Raw genomic sequence first — 18,383 nt, 5'->3', positions numbered from 1 at the left:
TCTTGCAAAACTAAAACACTATACACATTAAACAACAACTCTCCATATCCCTCTCCTCCCATCCCCTGGCAACCAGCATTCTACTTTCTGTTTCTAGGAATTTGACTGCTCTAGATGCCTTATATAAGTAGCTTCATACAGGTTTTGTTTTTCTGTGACTGGATTCTCTCAGCATTATATTCTCAAGGTTCATCCACTTTGTAGCATGTGTAAGAATTTCCTTTCTTTTAAGGCTGAAGAATTCTTTTTTTTTTTTTAAAGATTTTTTTTTTTCAACGTTTATTTATTTTTGGGACAGAGAGAGGCAGAGCATGAACGGGGGAGGGGCAGAGAGAGAGGGAGACACAGAATCGAAAACAGGCTCCAGGCTCTGAGCCATCAGCCCAGAGCCTGACGTGGGGCTCGAACTCATGAACCGCAAGATCGTGACCTGGCTGAAGTCGGACGCTTAACCGACTGCGCCACCCAGGCGCCCCAAGGCTGAAGAATTCTTGATTGTGTATAGGCCACATTTTGTTTATCCTTTTATCTGCCGGTGGACATTTGGGTTGTTTCCATCTTTTGGTTATTGCAAATAATGCTTCTGTGAACATGGATGTATGAATGTCTCTTTGAGGTCTTACTTCCAATTGTTTTGTATGTATATATACCCAGAAATCAAATTATTGGATTGTATCATACACAATGAGTTTTTGCTTTTACAGTTTGTATAAAATCAGGATTCAGATACAGTCCACAAATTTTGATTGGTTTATGTCTCCTAAATCTCTTTTAATGTGTTGCTTCTTTCTACGTTTCTTTTCTTTTTTCCTGCAGGTTATTTGATGAATAAACCAAGTATTATCTGTGTTTCCTAAAAGTGGTAAATGGATCTATAGACTTGAACAAATTAGGTGGTATTTTGTTCTTTCAAGAGGCACTTAAACGTCGTCTTTCTTTTTGTGACGTTAGTGGCCTTGGGTGATCAGTGTCTGCGTCATTAACTGGTGGGGTTTGAAGAATGATAATAGTCTATTATTCCTTCTTTGTTTATTAGCTGGAATACTTCTTTAAAGAGAAAGTTCTCTTCTGCTATTTGGTTAACCAGTGGTATAGGCTGTGCTTTCCTATATCAGTTTTCAGTATAATGAGTTGGTTCACTTGCCTCTCCCACTGGTGACCTCATACTTTTGTTTGCTTTGATATTATTCTGATATCGTGGATTTAAACATATGTGATATATTTCAACTCGTTGTAGTTATTTTTTTTTTTTAATTTTTTTTTTCAACGTTTATTTATTTTTGGGACAGAGAGAGACAGAGCATGAACGGGGGAGGGGCAGAGAGAGAGAGAGACACAGAATCGGAAACAGGCTCCAGGCTCTGAGCCATCAGCCCAGAGCCCGACGCGGGGCTCGAACTCCCGGACCGCGAGATCGTGACCTGGCTGAAGTCGGACGCTTAACCGACTGCGCCACCCAGGCGCCCCAGTTTTTTTTTTAATGATGCCTACACTGTCCCATTTTTGGCCAGTAGGAACCTGTTCAGCTCAGCTCCTAAGCTGTTTTGTCAAGACCCTAGTACGGATAGTTTCTTTGCTACCAATAAAAATGTCCAGGCATGTGCATTTCCTGCCCCAGTTTTAGAATCATAATTTCTCCAGAAAAGTACTGTTTTTTTTGTTTTTGTCTTCAGAAATTATTTTAGGGATCACCTTCTGAGCACTAGGTATTTTAAGCTGCTGGGTTAGTGTTAGTATTTGTCTCTAGAAATCTTCCATTGCCACAGTGAAGAAAACAAACGTATAAGGAGCTACTACTGACGCTTCCAATACAAATTCAGGACCTCAGTGTTTTTACTTGATGTGTTCTACCTTACATCTTTATTTCCATTCTTCTTTAACAAGAATAATGGTTCTCTACAATATCAGCAATGAAAGATTTAGACTATCACAAATACTCCCTTGTTTTATTCCACATGACATAACATCTCAAAATAACAAAACTAACACTACTACCACCAACAGAATCGTTACTGAAAAGAATTTTTTTTTCTATTTTTTGGATATTCTATTTTTTTCAAATTACTGTTTAAAAGTCCCTTGAAATAACTCCTCTCTATGTGGTTATACCATCAGCTACATACACACATTGATTGTTTCATATTATTTTCAACTTACAGAGATTTTGTTAAATTAACATTCTAATTATGGGGTATATTTATGTGGTTCCAAAGTAAAATCTATAGAAGGAGGAGGTATATCCAGTGAAATCTAATCTCTACCCCTCTCCTGAACTCTATTCCCTCTATTTCTTCATAGGAGACTATGTTTTTAATGATTTGTCCTTCCCTTTTGTATAACATATATATTGAGATGGACATTTGTAGTCACCCTCTTTCTGTTATAAAGAGAATACATTGTGTGCACTTTTCTCTGCCATGCTGTTTTAACTTAACAAGGTACTCTGGAATCATTTTATAGTGATCGGTAGACTTTCATTCCTTCCCCTTCAGCCCTTCACCACATAGTATTCCCCTGTGAGGATGTGCCACCCAGTTCCTTCCTGGTAGCCATTAGGATTGTTCCTACTCTGTGTTATTAAAAATAATCCAGTGGTGAATAGACTTATTTCTGAATATATGTTTTCAATTTCTTTTTCTGGTTTATCTTTCGGATAGATTCCTACAAGTGGGATTAATGGGTGAAAGGTAAATTAATGTAACTTTTTAGATGCTGCCAAATTGTAGTATTTTACATCCCTACTAGCAATGTATGAGTGAGTGTTGCCAACAAAATACATTGTCAGACCTTTTTATTTTTTGCCTTTGTGTTGGTGAAAAATGGTATCTCTGTGCGGTTTTACTTTGCATTTCCTTTATAAGCAAGTCAAGTGAAGTTGTTGTTGTTGTTGTTGTTGTTGTTTTCTAGTCTTTCTGATCAGTTCTGTCCTTTCTATTTTTCAGAGTCAATACAGATTTGTATGTGAAGCTATTTTGAAAGTTTATGAAGAAGGATTTGTTAAACCCTTAACGACGTCATCAAATAAATAAGAAAGCATAAGTCTGGGATATGTGTTGGAAAACTGCTTTCTGTTCTATTCACTGTGCCATAATTCTGCTTGCAGGAAATGGCAGTTAGACAAAAACAATGAAGAACTAACAAAAACTGAAAACTTCAGCACTGTTGCACTTTATGTTTAAACAATGTCACTCTCTCAAAATCTGTAATTCATGTGTTTGAAGACTATTTCATGCTTTGCTCCGAACAAATAGTGAATAACTGAGTATGTTCAGGGTAATTTATGAAATCTGTGGTGGTGCCATGCAGTCCCCTTCTGGTAGAATTGCCACAAACAAGGCTCAGAATTCTCCTCATCTCTGATACACACCTGTATCTTGAAAGCAAAAAGAAGTATACATCAGGAGTCAGCTCTGGTGTTTCCCAGTGATTCATGTACTTACTATACTGATTACCAGATTTTTATTTTTTAAATTTTAGCAATATCATTCTCAATATTAGCCAATACACTGCCTATGGATGCAGCACATCTTTCCCCGTACTCCCCTGTAGAGACCTGCTGTTCGTGAGAAGAAAGATGGAATTTGCTTTTCCCAGGAAATGCTGCACAGTGTCCATTTACCAGCATCTTATAGAAAGTATAAATATGAATCTACAAGTTTTCTTGAATTTAATAATGTAACTTATATTTATCATACGGTTGGCTTATTCCAAATCATGTGATTCACATACTTGATGTAAAGGAATGCATGCGTTGTGTCTTAACCCCTTAAGTGCCTTGAGACGTCTTTGTATGTCTAATGAAAAGGCACTCATTTGACCCCACTAGGAGGTATGTGTGTATATTGTACATTTACATTTTTATGCATTTTGCATTTAAAAAAAAACAGCTTCTTGTATGAAGAGTTACGCAAAGAAGGGTATGGAAATTTTATTTCTTACTCAATTCCTGTATTTTGCCACAAGAAGCAAAGATAAATTGTGTTCTACTGAGTGAGCGTTCTGCTGCTATGGAATTATTGAAAATCTGCACATTCCTTTCCTGAGGGACAAGGGTTACAGTTGAGCAGCTCAAGTTAAAAGATGCTTTATTATTCAAATTTTCTCTTTATTTTATCCCTAACTTTAGAAATGGCACCTAATATGCATATTAAAGTTAAACATATTGATATTTTCAGCTAAAGTTAGAGCAATTCGTTGTGATTTATTTCTATCACTGTCTAAATTATTTTTCTTAAAGCATTTATTTCGGTTCATATCAAGCTTTGTTCACACCAGTCTGTTGGTTGGGATGCTTCGAACGAGGAATGAAACGTTTTTGACTTATTTCTAAAGGCAGTCCCTCAATAACTGCATTGAGGATTTATTGTCATATTTGTGTACAATTAAATTACCCCAGTTTATATATACTTACTAAGTTATAAGCATGTTAATACGGAGAGTTTTGCTTGTCAGCCTGATGGAGGCTCTGGTTCCCTGTAAGGATGTGTATCCTTTCCTCTTCAGGACTTTTTTTTTAAGTCTACAGAGAGATAGAACTTTAAAATTGCCCAGTTTTAATATAAGTCGAAATTTGCTCACCTATTGAAATGTTATATTACACACTTGTTTTATATGGATTGTGGTCAAAATATTCATTTACTAATGGTTTCTGAATACTTCTGTATAGTCTTGACAAAACTTAGAGTTTGAATGGTAGATATTGTGAAATGCCGTTCAGTATGAGGGGACAAATACACATTTAAAAATCTTCAGTGTAATCAAAGTGATGTTATTTCAGATAATCAGAACCCATAATAACACATCTTAGGAAATTAAGTCCTAAACATTGAAAACCAAGATACCAAATAAATTATTATATTCAAATATTTTAATTTTTTAAGAGAAAAGTAAACATAACCTTTATGTCAAAGAGAAATTCTCCTCTCCCTGGATTTCACAGCCAAGACAGTATAAATTAGTAACTAACTAGAGTCTTATTTGAACATTCCATTTTCTACCAACAGATAAATATAATTTAGGCTGCTATATGACATAATGATAAATCAAGAAGTGAACAAGTAAAACCATGTTGAGGGTCTACATAATTAATAGCTGTTTGACAGTTGTTTTTAATCTGAATTAAAATGAAAATCTATTCTGTGTGGACAGAATGTGACAACCATAGATTAAAAAGGTAAAAAAAAATGCAGTTGTATAGATAGGAACAGATAAATGTCAGGGTTGGCATGTTCTTTAACTTACACTTCTGAGATAAACTCTAATTTTGTTGGCAATGAGCACTGCTGCCTTTTAAAATGATTAATTCCAGTCTTTAAGTGGTAAATATTAGAAGTCTAGAGTTACATTTAAATTTCTCATAGGTGGATTTTTCATCTGGGAGCTACCCTCTGTCAGTATTTTTATGTACAGAAAAGATCCTTTTTTAAAGGCATATTTATTAGGATCTTAAAACAAATTATCCTTCAGAGCTTCTTAAAATGGATATGCTAACTATGCTTCTGTGTTCACCCAACAAATCAGACTTTATCCGTCACACCTAAGAATTTTTAACCTGTTCATCAATCTAAATAGGGTTCTAGGAATAATCCCAGCTTTAATATGCCAAGTAGGTCTAGATTTTCCATTCATATCCATGTAATACTGTGTAATAAAAATGTCAAATTTCTTGTATCTGAACTGCTCTCCCTTTCCTCCAGTTAACTCCTCTGCTCTCCCACTCCCCCCACCCGCAGAGAAATCAGTGCTACTGTTCTTCTCACAAGTGGAAATAGATATTGGTGAATCAAGGGGCTTTGTAAATGATAAATGTTTATGAAAACCTTTCCTCTCTGATTTAAGGTGGTTTTACCATGTTCATTTCAGATTTTGTTGAGCATCAGATTTGTGTCAGCACTGTGTACATAGCATGAGGAATATTTTGGAATAGACTTTACATTCACAAGAAGAATTGGTGGTATTTGTTAAATGAGTACATCCATTCAAAATAGAGGCAGAGTAAACAGCTTAAGAAATAATTTTCTTCGTGTGGCCTGCTAGCACAAGTGGGGGGGGGGGAGGTGTTGCTCATTTTGATTAAGGGTAAAGAGAAAATTTATATATAAAAACTGACTTCAAACTTAAGAAGGTATGATAAGCCATTAAGACAGTTGCTTGAAGGTTTCAAGTACTACTACGTACACTTTTGTGTGTTTATATATATTTGTGTGTTTCATAAAGGCTAATGGTAACAAACAGAGGTAAAGGGTTATTTTAACTCTAGAGTTGTTTATAATCTGCTGGCAGGTCTGGTCAGGTCTAATCAGGTATTTGAGTGAAAGTCTTCTGTCTCCACTAGAAATACTCTTAACTTGAGAGCTGAAAGGAACTTGAATGATTTTATCTAATCTCACCTTCTCCATTATTTTAGGCAACATATATGAATAGATCATAAATTCTTGTGAATTTTAGTCTGTTTCAGCTCAAGAATTATACTCAGGCAGTGTTTTCACTTAATAACTATGATCTTAGAAGATGTCACTTAATTTAGAAAATAAGTAGGCTTTAAAAGGTGATCCTAATTAGGACCCTGACTCAGTTTGCTAGTTATGCTTCTCTGATAGAACATAAGCTTTTGTGAAGTGTTTAGGCTGATAACACATGCAGTACAAAAACATTCTGAAATGTAAACTAGAAGACTAATTTTTTAAAAGCACTTAAGACATAGAACTAGGATTTAGGATATATGTCGAGTTATAATCAAATAATTTATGTTCATAATGTGAACATGTAGTAGAATTAAAGCATTACTTATTTTATAATCTAATCAGGAAGGGAGAAAGAAAGAAGAATTTTTAACAATGTTCTATTTAATACCTGTGTTTTGAATATTTAAGATATTCTGATAGTAAGGTTGCCAAAGTAGTTTTGAATTCATAAAAATTATTTATACCACAATAAGGTGGGATATGTTTACATCTCTTTTATTTTGTAGTTTAGGTGAATTTACACTTAAGTCACTTAGAGTAAATATATTATGGTAAGTAGTTGTGGGAATAAACATCTCTTAATAATATGACGTGAAAAAGATGAATTATGTCGCACACAGTTGGCTTTTATGCCACATCAACAAAGTAACCATATTATCATTGCTTACTTCCCACATTTACTTTAGCTGTTCAACCAGTTTCTGCAGTCATTTGTGTGTGTGTGTGTGTGTGTGTGTGTGTGTGTCTGTGTGTGTCTGTGTGTGTGTGTGTGTGTGGTGTTTCTTCCAAGTAAAATAGCCATGTTGTTAAAACCCACTGGATTTTATCAGATATCAGAATTACTGATCTGTTGGCAGATTTATTGGTGTCTCAGTGTGATCACAACATAAGTTATAGCAACTGTTTATAAAATTCTTAGTGAATTGTATAGCTACAAAGGAATACAAGTAATAAAACATTCTTGAGCAAACTAATAGAGAAGTTCAGCAATTTTATAAAGAGCCCATGAAATTAATCCCTAAATTGTATTTCAGGAGTTTATCTTATTTTACAATGTCTGCAACTGTTACCAACAATTGTTTTATTATATACTGACTTCATTTATTCTTAGTAGCAATTCGTACAATAAGCCTCTCAATAGTATAAAAAACCAACAAGTCCTATATCAGCCAGAAATGAGACATTTTATTTTCATAATCTTGGTGAAGTTGCCCTGGGTAAACACCAAATAGTTACTTCTGTTTCCATTTCTAAATTTGCTGCTATTTATTTGTATGTTTTTCTACTGCAATTTACTATTGATTTCTAAAGTTTTATAGTCACTGTTATTTTTATTTTAGCAGTCCAAGCTCAGTGGGCAGCCAGAAGTAGTATCTACTGGGGTGCAATCCATCAATATTGACTAGATGTGATTCAGTGCATAAAGAAGAAAAGCAATTTTTTTTAAATTTACGAAGTGAAAGGTATTAGCAATATTGCAAGTTAAAGACTACAATTTTAGGTGGAAGTCCTAATGTTTAACTTCCTGAAACCTTTTAAAATTTCCAATAAGAGAATGAGAGTGTTTAAAAGCCTTGATGTGCTCATGGAAGTTTCAGTTAAGCACTGTAGAATTTTCCTACTTGTGTAAATGATACAGAAAATATTTTTCTATGGACAAAAGATTGAAACCGTTAACTTCTTTTACTTCATTGTGTAAAAGGAAATGATACTTGTATGTCTTTCATGCTGTAAAAATATGAATGTATCTTTGAAATGTTATTAGAATTATGACTTGATTCTAAGGAAACTCTTTGTTTGCAAAAGTCAGCAAGGGATTGAAAAAAATGAAAGGAAGAGTATTCCATCCACTTCATTATATAAAATGCAATTTTAGAAGAAAACTGTAATTTTAATTATAAACAAGCAATCACTACTGAAGCATATTTCAGATATAACATACATTGTTTTGTATTCTGTTTTGTTTTAGCTCTAGAATAGAAAATTTCAAGAAAACTTGTGCTTACTATTTTTAAGTGTAAAACAATTGAATTCTAGACTTCTGGAGTGTGGAAGGGTGTTTTTGTGTGAGGGTAAACATTCTGCTGCATGTGTTTACCATGAAGGAAAGTTCTCAGGCTTTGTCACTGTGGCAGCCACAAATGAGGACATCATTGTGAGTGTGACTTTGGTTGACGCCAGAAATCTGTGCATCAGATCCACTATAGTAAATATGTGCAGAGGCCCCTGACAAATAGTTTTGCCTTCTTATGATCAGTATCTTGGACAGGTAAGACCACTGAGCCCAGTTCTGACCTGTAACAGTGGTGTATTAGATGCTTAGGGATTTATTAATTCAGCTGAACAACAAACCCTACCATGTTTTAGGCATGGTTTGCTCAATAGTCTTTTTAAAGGGTAGTATTTATTATTCATCACTTGTTACACTTGACTCAATGGGACCTTCATTATTTTGACTCCTGCTTCCGTATATCCAACTTCAGAAAAGTAATTTCATCTTATAGTCTTTGTGAAGTAAATACCCTGAAGCTATAAGGTGATACCTTTCTTCATTAGCTTTTTTTTTTCTTTTACAGTGGTTAAGAGATTAATATCAGGCCCCCTCAACCCTGAGAGTTTCCAAAATGTAACAAATATTACTTGTAACTTTAACCGAAATGCCACCTTGCTAAATGAAATTATCACCATGACATCGTCAAGGAGGATCAGCCCAGTTTACCATCTTAGACACAAATAGGTGCTGACATTTGATTTCCCCAAATTCACTGTAGTCACAATTGAGCCCATTTTACCTTTTATTTAAAAGAAGCTTTTTAGTTTTTACTCCTGAATTGTGTTGCAGTTCCTTGCCTTCCCTGGCAAGAACATTTCAATCCAATTCTGGGATTCTCTGGCACCCATCTTTTCCAACCCTTTAGTGAGTTCACGAGATTATTCAGTCTTTCTTATATCCTGTAGAGTAGGTCAAATTTCAATGCTGAAATTGACTTCTTGACTTTTAAATAGTAGCACTTTATTTCATGCTTACTACTGACTTAATTTATACATTTAAAAAGTAAAATCTATCCTAGGAGTTTTGTAAATATGGAAAAACTTTAATGGATTAGTATGTAGAACTCATTGGATTGGACCCAAGTTCAGTGCTTTACAATGATCTCCTGGTCATTTGATATTTAAAAGGTAATTTTTGTGGTTTTAGCTTTGCCACTTTTCTGTAATTAATTTAGTACAGTGAAGCCTACCCAGTTGACTCTCCGGCTGGACTCTGGGTGCTCTCAGCTAGCTTCAACCAGGTTTGGTTTACAATAATCCTTTCTGCTTTGAATTTTCCTACATGACATGAATACTTGGAAATCCACTTGTTTGGTTTTAAGTGGTAGGTAGGGGTTAAGTCAATACTGCACCACAAGTAAGTTGAAGAGGCAAAGTCCTGATACTTTATATACGTGTCAAGGGACAGGATTTAAGACACTAAAAACAGTTTACATTAAGCTGTTTTCATTTTATCTCATTAGAGTATGTGTGCTTGGAAAAAAAACAAAAAACTGTCCAACCCAGTGTTCTTAAAGCATCAGGACATTGCAGTTACAATCCATATTGTTATCTTTTCAAGTAAGAAAAGCTAGTCTTTATTTTCTACAGTGTAGGCTTAATTTTAGGACAATTTACTATATACTCATCAGTGATATTTTTAAGTATTAGTTTTACAAAGAATTATTTCTATGTAGAGGGTGTATTAATTTGGGATTTTTTTTCTTGTAACAGGTGCTATATGTAAATATGAAGGGCAAAAAGTCACTTAGTTAAAAATCTAGTTTATTTCGTTATTAAAATATGATTTTGCATTTCTGCTGTCATTTCACGTTTGATTGTACTGAACTAGTAGCAAAATGGAATTAGCCCCTTAATTTTTAAAATTAACTCTCTTTCCCCATTTCACAAAAATAGCTCTTTCCATATGGTTTGTTTCCACAATAAGAGGCAAAGAAGCTTAGGGTTCGTTTAAAATGTATAAGCTTGAATTTGGTCAACACGGGATAATTTGAAATCAGCGCTCTGCATTTGTCACTGCAGCTTACTGTATGCTTGAAAAGCCTGTGTATTTGTTTTAATTTCAGTGAAAAACTAGAATTCCTGAAGTTTATTCATGTAAAAAAAAATCTATGAATACTAACAGCAGACAGGATTAAAATGCTGATTCACATTAAAACTGTTTTAGTCCTAAGAGCAACTTCTGTTACGTGCAATGCTATTACACATATTTTGTTGGCCATATTTCATTTTGATTGAGAAATAGTTGTTCAGGTACAGACGTGAAAAAACTCTAGCTGTGACTTTTAATTGTTCAATTGCAAAATAAAGATGTGCTTTAGTAATTTAAAGTAGAGGAGTTTTGAAGATTATTTTTTGTTGTTGGGCTTTTCTGACAGTGGTTGTATTCATTAATGGGGGATCCGAAGGGACTGGGAGAATACTAAGTGCAAACTTTATTTCTAGAATTTGTTTCACGAGTGGCTGTGTTTGGGGAGGGGTGAGGAGATTAAGTAAGGAACTAAAAGGGATTTAGAGGATTAAAGAATAAGGAAATGTTCTTCCTTCACTTCAGCCACTGCTTGACTCCTCTCTCCTCCCAGCATCAGCCCCTCTTCTGGTATTCCTGACCTAAGATCTTGTCAATCAAAATGAGGGACCTTTCTGTACCTACATTCAGCGTGCCTTGTATCAGACCCCAAATGCAGTTGAAGTATGCCATCTTTCATCTGAAAGAAAATTTCTTTAAAAATTAATATTTAATTTCGTATCTAAAAAATGAAGGCAAAGATAAAGATTTATGATTATGCCATGATTATTCTTACGTACATAATAATAGAAATTCAAACAGTATAAGGAAGATTCACAAGGAGGTGTAAAAGCCTCTGACCTACCCCTAAGAGTAGTCTCCCTCAAACTGATGACAACTTCTATTAAATTTCTTGTATTTTCCTCTGGGGGAAAATGTGTGTGTATGCATTTGTAAGTACATATACATTTTGTTAATGTCAGAGGGATCGTACAATATATTCTGCAGTGCTTTGTCACCCTGGAAATACTTCCATATCAGCATATTCAGGTCTACCTCATTCTTCTCAATCACTGCCTTGTACTCCATCCTATGGATATACCGTAATTTAATTTCCTGATGCACACTTACCTTGTTTCCAGTTCATACTGTACAAGCAATGCTCTGTTGAACCTCCTTTTGCAAATATTTTCTTTAATCATTATAAGCATAAACGTAGGGTAAATTTCTACCAGCAAAGTTGCTAGGTCATAGGGCACCTGCATTTTGAAATTTTAATAAATATTGTCTAATTGTTCTTGGAGAAGTTTATATCAGTTTATGGTTCCATCAAAGCATATGAGAATGTCTGTTTCCCCACATTTTTATTAGAACTGATATCAAACTTGCTCATCTTATAAATGAAATTATCTTTTGACAATGCATTTCTTCTGTGAGGAAGTTAAGTAGATTTTCATATCTTTATTGATCTTTTGTATTTCTTGTTCTCAAAATTCCATATTGATATCCTTTGCTTATTTTTATATCAGGTTGTTTAATGTTCTATTCATATGAGATGTTGGAAATTAAAGAAATTAGTCACTTGACAGTCATGTGTTTATATATTGCAAACCTTTTTTCTTATGGTGTTCTTTGACTTTATTCTTCTAGGGTGTTGGGGGGACATGATAATATTTTTAATACTTTTATCAACAAATGTATCAGTCTTCTTCGTGACTTCGGAGTTTGGGGTATACCTGCAAAAGCTTGACTCTAATCCTCTATTAACATTCCATCTGTGACAGAAGCTCTCTTAACCACCTTCTAAGTAACCCGCTCTGTAGACTGGCACTCTGTTTTCCCCTCTTGTTCTCCCCTTGCCACCACTGACTGCTCTGAGTCATTCCAGAACTCTTGGGGTTCCAATTAAAGTAGTGAGCTTCAGGGGCGCCTGAGTGGCTCAGTTGGTTGAGCGACCGACTTTGGCTCAGGTCATGATCTCACAGTTTGTGAGTTTGAGCCCCGCGTCGGGCTCTGTGCTGACCGCTCGGAGCCTGGAGCCTGCTTCGGATTCTGTGTCTGCCCCTCCCCTGCTCATGCTCTGTGTATGTGTGTCTCTCTCTCAATAATAAATAAACATTAAAAAAAAAAGATTAAAAAAAAAATAAAGTAGTAAGCTTCCTAAAATCAGCTGTATTTATTTGCTAACCTATATATGCAAATTTATCTTTCTGATACCATTTAACTATGTGCTACATAAGCCAGTGAAATGTGCATGTGAAAAGCAGGAGGGTTGGGTTTTTGCAAAACCCTTACAAAGGTGTCATTAAAACTTCATCAAATTCTTTAAAAATTATTTAAAATAGGTATTAGCGAGACAATTATGAGAGACTAACAAAAGATGATGCATTTGAGAGACAGAAAAAAATAAATGCCACACTTGGGGTCTGTTTTTTGCAACAGAGACTCAGGGACTATAATTGGGCTCACACCCAAAGTAAAAGTAAAACCTTGTTCCTACATAAAAAAGAATACAGATAAAAATGCATTTTTTTTGTCCTAAGCTAAAACAAAATGCTTGTATTTTTATCTCTCCTTTAAATGGCTTTTCAAGGGGCGCCTGGGTGGCGCAGTCGGTTAAGCGTCCAACTTCAGCCAGGTCATGATCTCGCGGTCCGTGGGTTCGAGCCCCGCGTCGGGCTCTGGGCTGATGGCTCAGAGCCTGGAGCCTGTTTCCAATTCTGTGTCTCCCTCTCTCTCTGCCCCTCCCCCGTTCATGCTCTGTCTCTCTCTGTCCCAAAAATAAATAAAAAAACGTTGAAAAAAAAATTTTTTTTAAATGGCTTTTCAATTAACCAAGTAACCATTAGTTTTGGTACCATCAGATACAGTTTCTACTGTATGTAAAAATTCCTCTCGAATATTTAGACAGTTTTTAAGTTTGCTATTAAAAATTATGATCACCTTTTATATATTCCCTTTTAAATTATACTTGTACATATGGGTCAATTATCTATAAAATTCCCCCCAACATAATATATTTTGAATATATGAAAATATTCAAACATACAGAAAATTGAAAGAATTGAAGTTAACATCCATATACTCATCCCCTAGATTCTGTAATTACCATCTTGCTATATTTGTCTTATGACTTGTCCATCTGCCTAAGCATCTCTCAATCCATCAATATATCTTTTATGCATTTCATAAAATGATGTTGCCCACATCTGTACACTGGACCCCTGAGCACTTCAGCTCACGTATCTCTAATCTTCAGCAATTATCTTTTTGACATAACGTTTTTATCAGTAAAATAAATATTAAGTCTACCATTCAGTAAGTTTTAATGAATGCATATTTCTATGAAAGTCAAACCCCCATGGGGATCAAGAGGTACAAACTTCCAAGTATAAAATGAGTCAGTGGGATGTAATGTACATCATATTGATTTTAGTCAATAATACTGCATTTCAAATTTGAAAGTTGGTGAGAAAGTAAATCTTAAAAATTCTTACCACAAGAAAAAATGTTTAACTGCACAGGTTGTCAGATGGTAACTAGACTTACTGTGGTGATCATTATACAAATGTCAAATCATGTTGTATATCTGAAATTAATATGTTGTATGTCAATTCTATTTCAGTTAAAAAAAGAAAGAACGGGGAGGGCGCCTGGCTGGCTCAGTCAGTAGAGACTGACTCTTGGTCTCTGGGTTGTTAGTTCGAGCTCCCCGTTAGGTGTAGAGAGTACTTAAAAACAAAGTCTTTTTTTTAAAGTTTATTTGTTTTGAGAGAGAGAGAGAGCTTGGGCGCACGATTGGGGAGGGGTAAGGGAGGAGAGAGAGAATCCCAAGCAGGTTCTGCAAGGTGAGCGCCGAGCCCCATACAGGACTCCATCTCTGGAACTGTGAGGTCATGACCTGAGGCGAAATCAAGAGTCAGAGGCTTAACGACTGAGCCACCCCAGAGGCTCCAAAATCTTAAGAAAAAAGAAAGGAGGAAAAAAACCTACATAAGGATTTGATACAGAACATTTTCATCACTTGAGAGAGTCTCCTTTTCCCTTCCCTGTCCATTACTACCCTTACCTTCCCTCCCTTTGTTAGCTTCCTGGGGCTACCCTAACAAAGTACCACGAACTGGGTGCCTTAGAACGACAGAAATCTATTGTCTTGCAGTTCTAGAGTCCAGAATCCAAACTCAGAATGTTATCAGGGCCATGCACCCACCCCCGGAGGGTGCTAGGGAAGGATCTCTTCATGTGTCTTTCTTAGCTTCAGGTAGCCTTGGACCTTCCTTGGCTTTTCAATTTAACCACTCCAAAAGTCCATCTTAGCATGGACATTGTTCTGTGAGGAAACCAGCTATATTGGATTAGAGGCCCATGCGACTCCAGCACCACCTCATCTTAGTTATGTCTGCAATGACCCTATTTCCAAATAAAGTTACATTCTGAGGTACTGGCAATTAGGACTTCAAAATGTCTTTTGTGGGGGGTGGACAGAATACAACCTACAACATTACTAGAGGCAGTGAGTATACTGATTCTTAGAGATTGGAATAGCCTGTCCTAGAATTTTTCATACGTGCAATTTATATGTATATTCTAAGACTCGTTTTAGTCAAAATTTCTGAGATTCATCAGTTTGGTTTTTATTTGGTAAGTAGTTAAATATATTAATAGTTTGCTTATCGGCCTCCTTTTCATGGGTAGCTGGGCTTGGAGACATTCTTGATTTGGGGGATTTTATCCGTAAAAATGCTGTGAACATTCCTGTACAAGTATGCTTGTGAACACATGCTTTCGTTTCTGAGTAAATATCGAGGAGTGGAATTGCTGAATATGTTAAGTATACCTGAAAGTTTTTACTGATACTGTCAAAATTGGCTTCCAAAACTATACTTCCATCACTTTACCACCTCATCAGTAATGTGTCTGTGTCTCCACCCTTGGTGGATATCATGACTCTTACATTTTCTCATGTAATAAGACATATATAAAATGTGATTTGCAAATTTGAATATCTTTTTATATGCTTCTTGGCCATGCATGTTTCTTTCTTGGTGAATTGTCCATTCAGGTCCTTTCTGTTTTGCAACTTGGTCCATTTAAACAACAAAAAGCTATTTGGACTTCCGCGTCTGAGCATGAGGAAGCAACAGGGCCCAGAGTCAGCCTCCTGTGTAAACAACTGGAAAATTGAACAAAATAATAGGAAAAAACGTTTGCAATATCAGGAAAAGTCCATTAAGACTGTAATTCCTGGGAAAAGATCAAAAGAGAGGTGAGTGAGGCTTCCCATTAGCCAGATCAAAAGAGAGGTGAGTGAGCCTTCCCATAAGCCAGGTTTTCTTTGTGGAGATAATTTATAAGCTGATGCAGGCATATGAAGCCCAAACAAGACTGGTAATCTTGCTACTTGGGGAGACAGGTGTCAGAGTTTTGGGAAGCTGGGGCTGTTAGAAGGTATGAAGCAACGTTCCAAGGAGGAGGAAACGACATAAAGATTTCAGTAAATTTACATAGGAGTCACTCTGAGTCTTAGATGGAATATTAATCTTTGCATGTGGTAAAACCTCATGAAGAAGACAAACTTCTGAGGAAAAACAATTACCAAGTTGTAGGAGGAATATTCCCAGGGCTGGCCACGAGGATGAGAATAATTCGAGTTTCTTTTAGGCACCGAGGAGAAGCCTCTTTGAAGATAAGAGGATGTCAGCAAAAACTCAGGAAAGCCCAAAGTTTAGAAGTGAGGCTAACCAAGTTGGAGGGTAAAAGCTACTCTAAACTCAGTTCAAAGGTTTTAAAACAAGTTTCAAAATGATCAAACTAATTCACAAGTTACTTAACTGCCTAATGGATAAAGGCCATTTAAAAAATACCACTCAAGTGGTCCCTGGGTGGCTCAGTTGGTTAGGCATCAACTTCTGCTCAGGTCATGATCTCACAGGTCATGAGTGTGAGCTCTGTGTCAGGCTCTGTGCTGACAGCTCAGAGCCTGGAGCCTGCTTGGGATTCTCTGTCTCCCTCTCTCTCTTAAAAATAAACATTTAAAACAAAAATACTATTGTAGAAAATAAAATTTATCATGTTTGGCAGCCAACAAAAAATTACTATAGACAGGAAGACGCAAGGAAGTATGACCCAGTGGAGAAAAACCACTTAGTCTTGGAAATGGTGAAGATTGACCAGAACAAAAGGACAATGAAACATGTAGGAAGTAGGATCAATATGCCTATGGATGTAGAAGAAAACATAGGGATAAGGAGGGGCAGAGAGAGAGAGAATCCCAAGCAGGCTCTGTGCTGTCAGCATGGAGCCCAGTGTGGGGCTCGAACTCACAAACAGTGAGATCATGACCTGAGCGGAAATCAAGAGACATATACTTAACCAACTGAGCCACCCAAGTGCCCCAAGCAGAATTTTTTTTTTTAAAGAACCAGTTGGGAGTGATGTCTTGGAAGATGGTGTAGGAAGTTCCAGGAATCCATCCTTCCACTTAAACAACTAATTTGGCTTGCAGAGAATCTCTGGAGTCACTATTTTGGAGTTCTGGATCCAGTTGGAATATTTGCAGCATCTAGGAGATAGATTGTTGGTAACGAGACTGGTAAGTTTGGTAAGTTTCAGCCTTTCACGTGGTAGCAACTACCACATCCCATCCTTGCAGCAGGCAGCAGTGAAGATAGCTACCTGTGCTTCTGGTGTGGCTTGCTGGAGCCAGAGTGGGCAATAAGAACCTTGTCTTCTAAGTATCGAGATTTGTGGGTTCTGATTGAGGATTGCTGCTTTTGATCGAGAGGCCAGGACAGAGGCTGGTTTCTATTGTTTCAATCCCAGTGGGCTAAAGCTGCTCCCAGGGGATAAGAACAGTACTTGGTTCCCCCTCCCCTTCTTGAAAGACAGACCTTACAACAATATTTGTCAGGTCACTGGCTGCCACAGAGTAACAGAAACGTAAGTGACCATATAGACAGAAAGGAATACACACTTTGCAAAAATATTTTGGAAAAGTTACAAATAACTCCAGACCTCAACAAGCAAAACTCAGTAATTCCTTTTCTTTCTTTCTTTCTTTTTCTTTCTTTCTTTCTTTCTTTCTTTCTTTCTTTCTTTCTTTCTTTCTTTCTTTCTTTTTCTTTCTTTCTTTCTTTCTTTCTTTCTTTCTTTCTTTCTTTCTTTCTTTCTTTCTTTCTTTCTTTCTTTCTTTCTTTCTTTCTTTCTTTCTTTCTCTTTCTTTCTTTTCCTTTTCTTTCTTTCTTTCTTTCTTTCTTTCTTTCTTTCTTTCTTTCTTTCTTTCATTTTTACTGTCTTGACTGTTTCTTTATTTTTGAGAGATAGAGACAGAGTACGAGTGGGGACAGAGCAGAGAGAGGGAGACACAGAATCCGAAGCAGGTTTCAGGCTCAGAGCTGTGAGCTATCAGCATAGAGCCCAATGTGGGGCTGGAACCCACAAACCGTGAGACCATGAGTTGACCTGAGGTCAGACACTTAGAACTGACTGAGCCACCCAGGTGCCCCAGGACTCAGTATTTCCTAAGGAATGGGGAAATTTGGTTTTCAGAGTTCTCACCACCTAATACTCAAAATGTCCACTTCTCAACAAAGAATAAAATTATTCTTTATAATATTATTATTTGTAATACAATTACAATAAATAGGAAAATATGGCCCATTCACAGGGGAAAGAAAAAGAATTGGATGGAAATCATCTTCAAGGAAGTCCACACAGTAGAATTATTAGTCAAAGATGTGAAATCAACCGTCTTAGATATGTTCAATGGGCTAAAGGAAACCATGGGCAGGAACTGAAAGAAACCAGGAAAATCATGTATGAACAAAATGACACTTGAACCAAAACAGGGTTACCTGGCT

At 36.2% G+C, this 18,383-nt stretch overlaps 1 protein-coding gene across 1 annotated transcript in view; it reads left to right on the top strand.

Annotated features, from left to right (window-relative positions):
* Nucleotides 1–10,846, top strand: part of PTPN4 (protein tyrosine phosphatase non-receptor type 4) — a 226,616-nt gene extending 215,770 nt beyond the window's left edge. Inside the window, 1 exon segment of the mRNA XM_043576571.1 lies at nucleotides 2,943–10,846. Coding sequence (XP_043432506.1) covers nucleotides 2,943–3,029 — 87 coding nt within the window. The 3' untranslated portion in view covers nucleotides 3,030–10,846.
* Nucleotides 10,847–18,383: the final 7,537 nt, after the last annotated feature.

Source organism: Prionailurus bengalensis, chromosome C1 (assembly GCF_016509475.1).
Source record: "Prionailurus bengalensis isolate Pbe53 chromosome C1, Fcat_Pben_1.1_paternal_pri, whole genome shotgun sequence".
Taxonomy (NCBI): Eukaryota; Metazoa; Chordata; class Mammalia; order Carnivora; family Felidae; genus Prionailurus; species Prionailurus bengalensis.
This window is presented reverse-complemented; position numbering and strand designations above follow the sequence as displayed.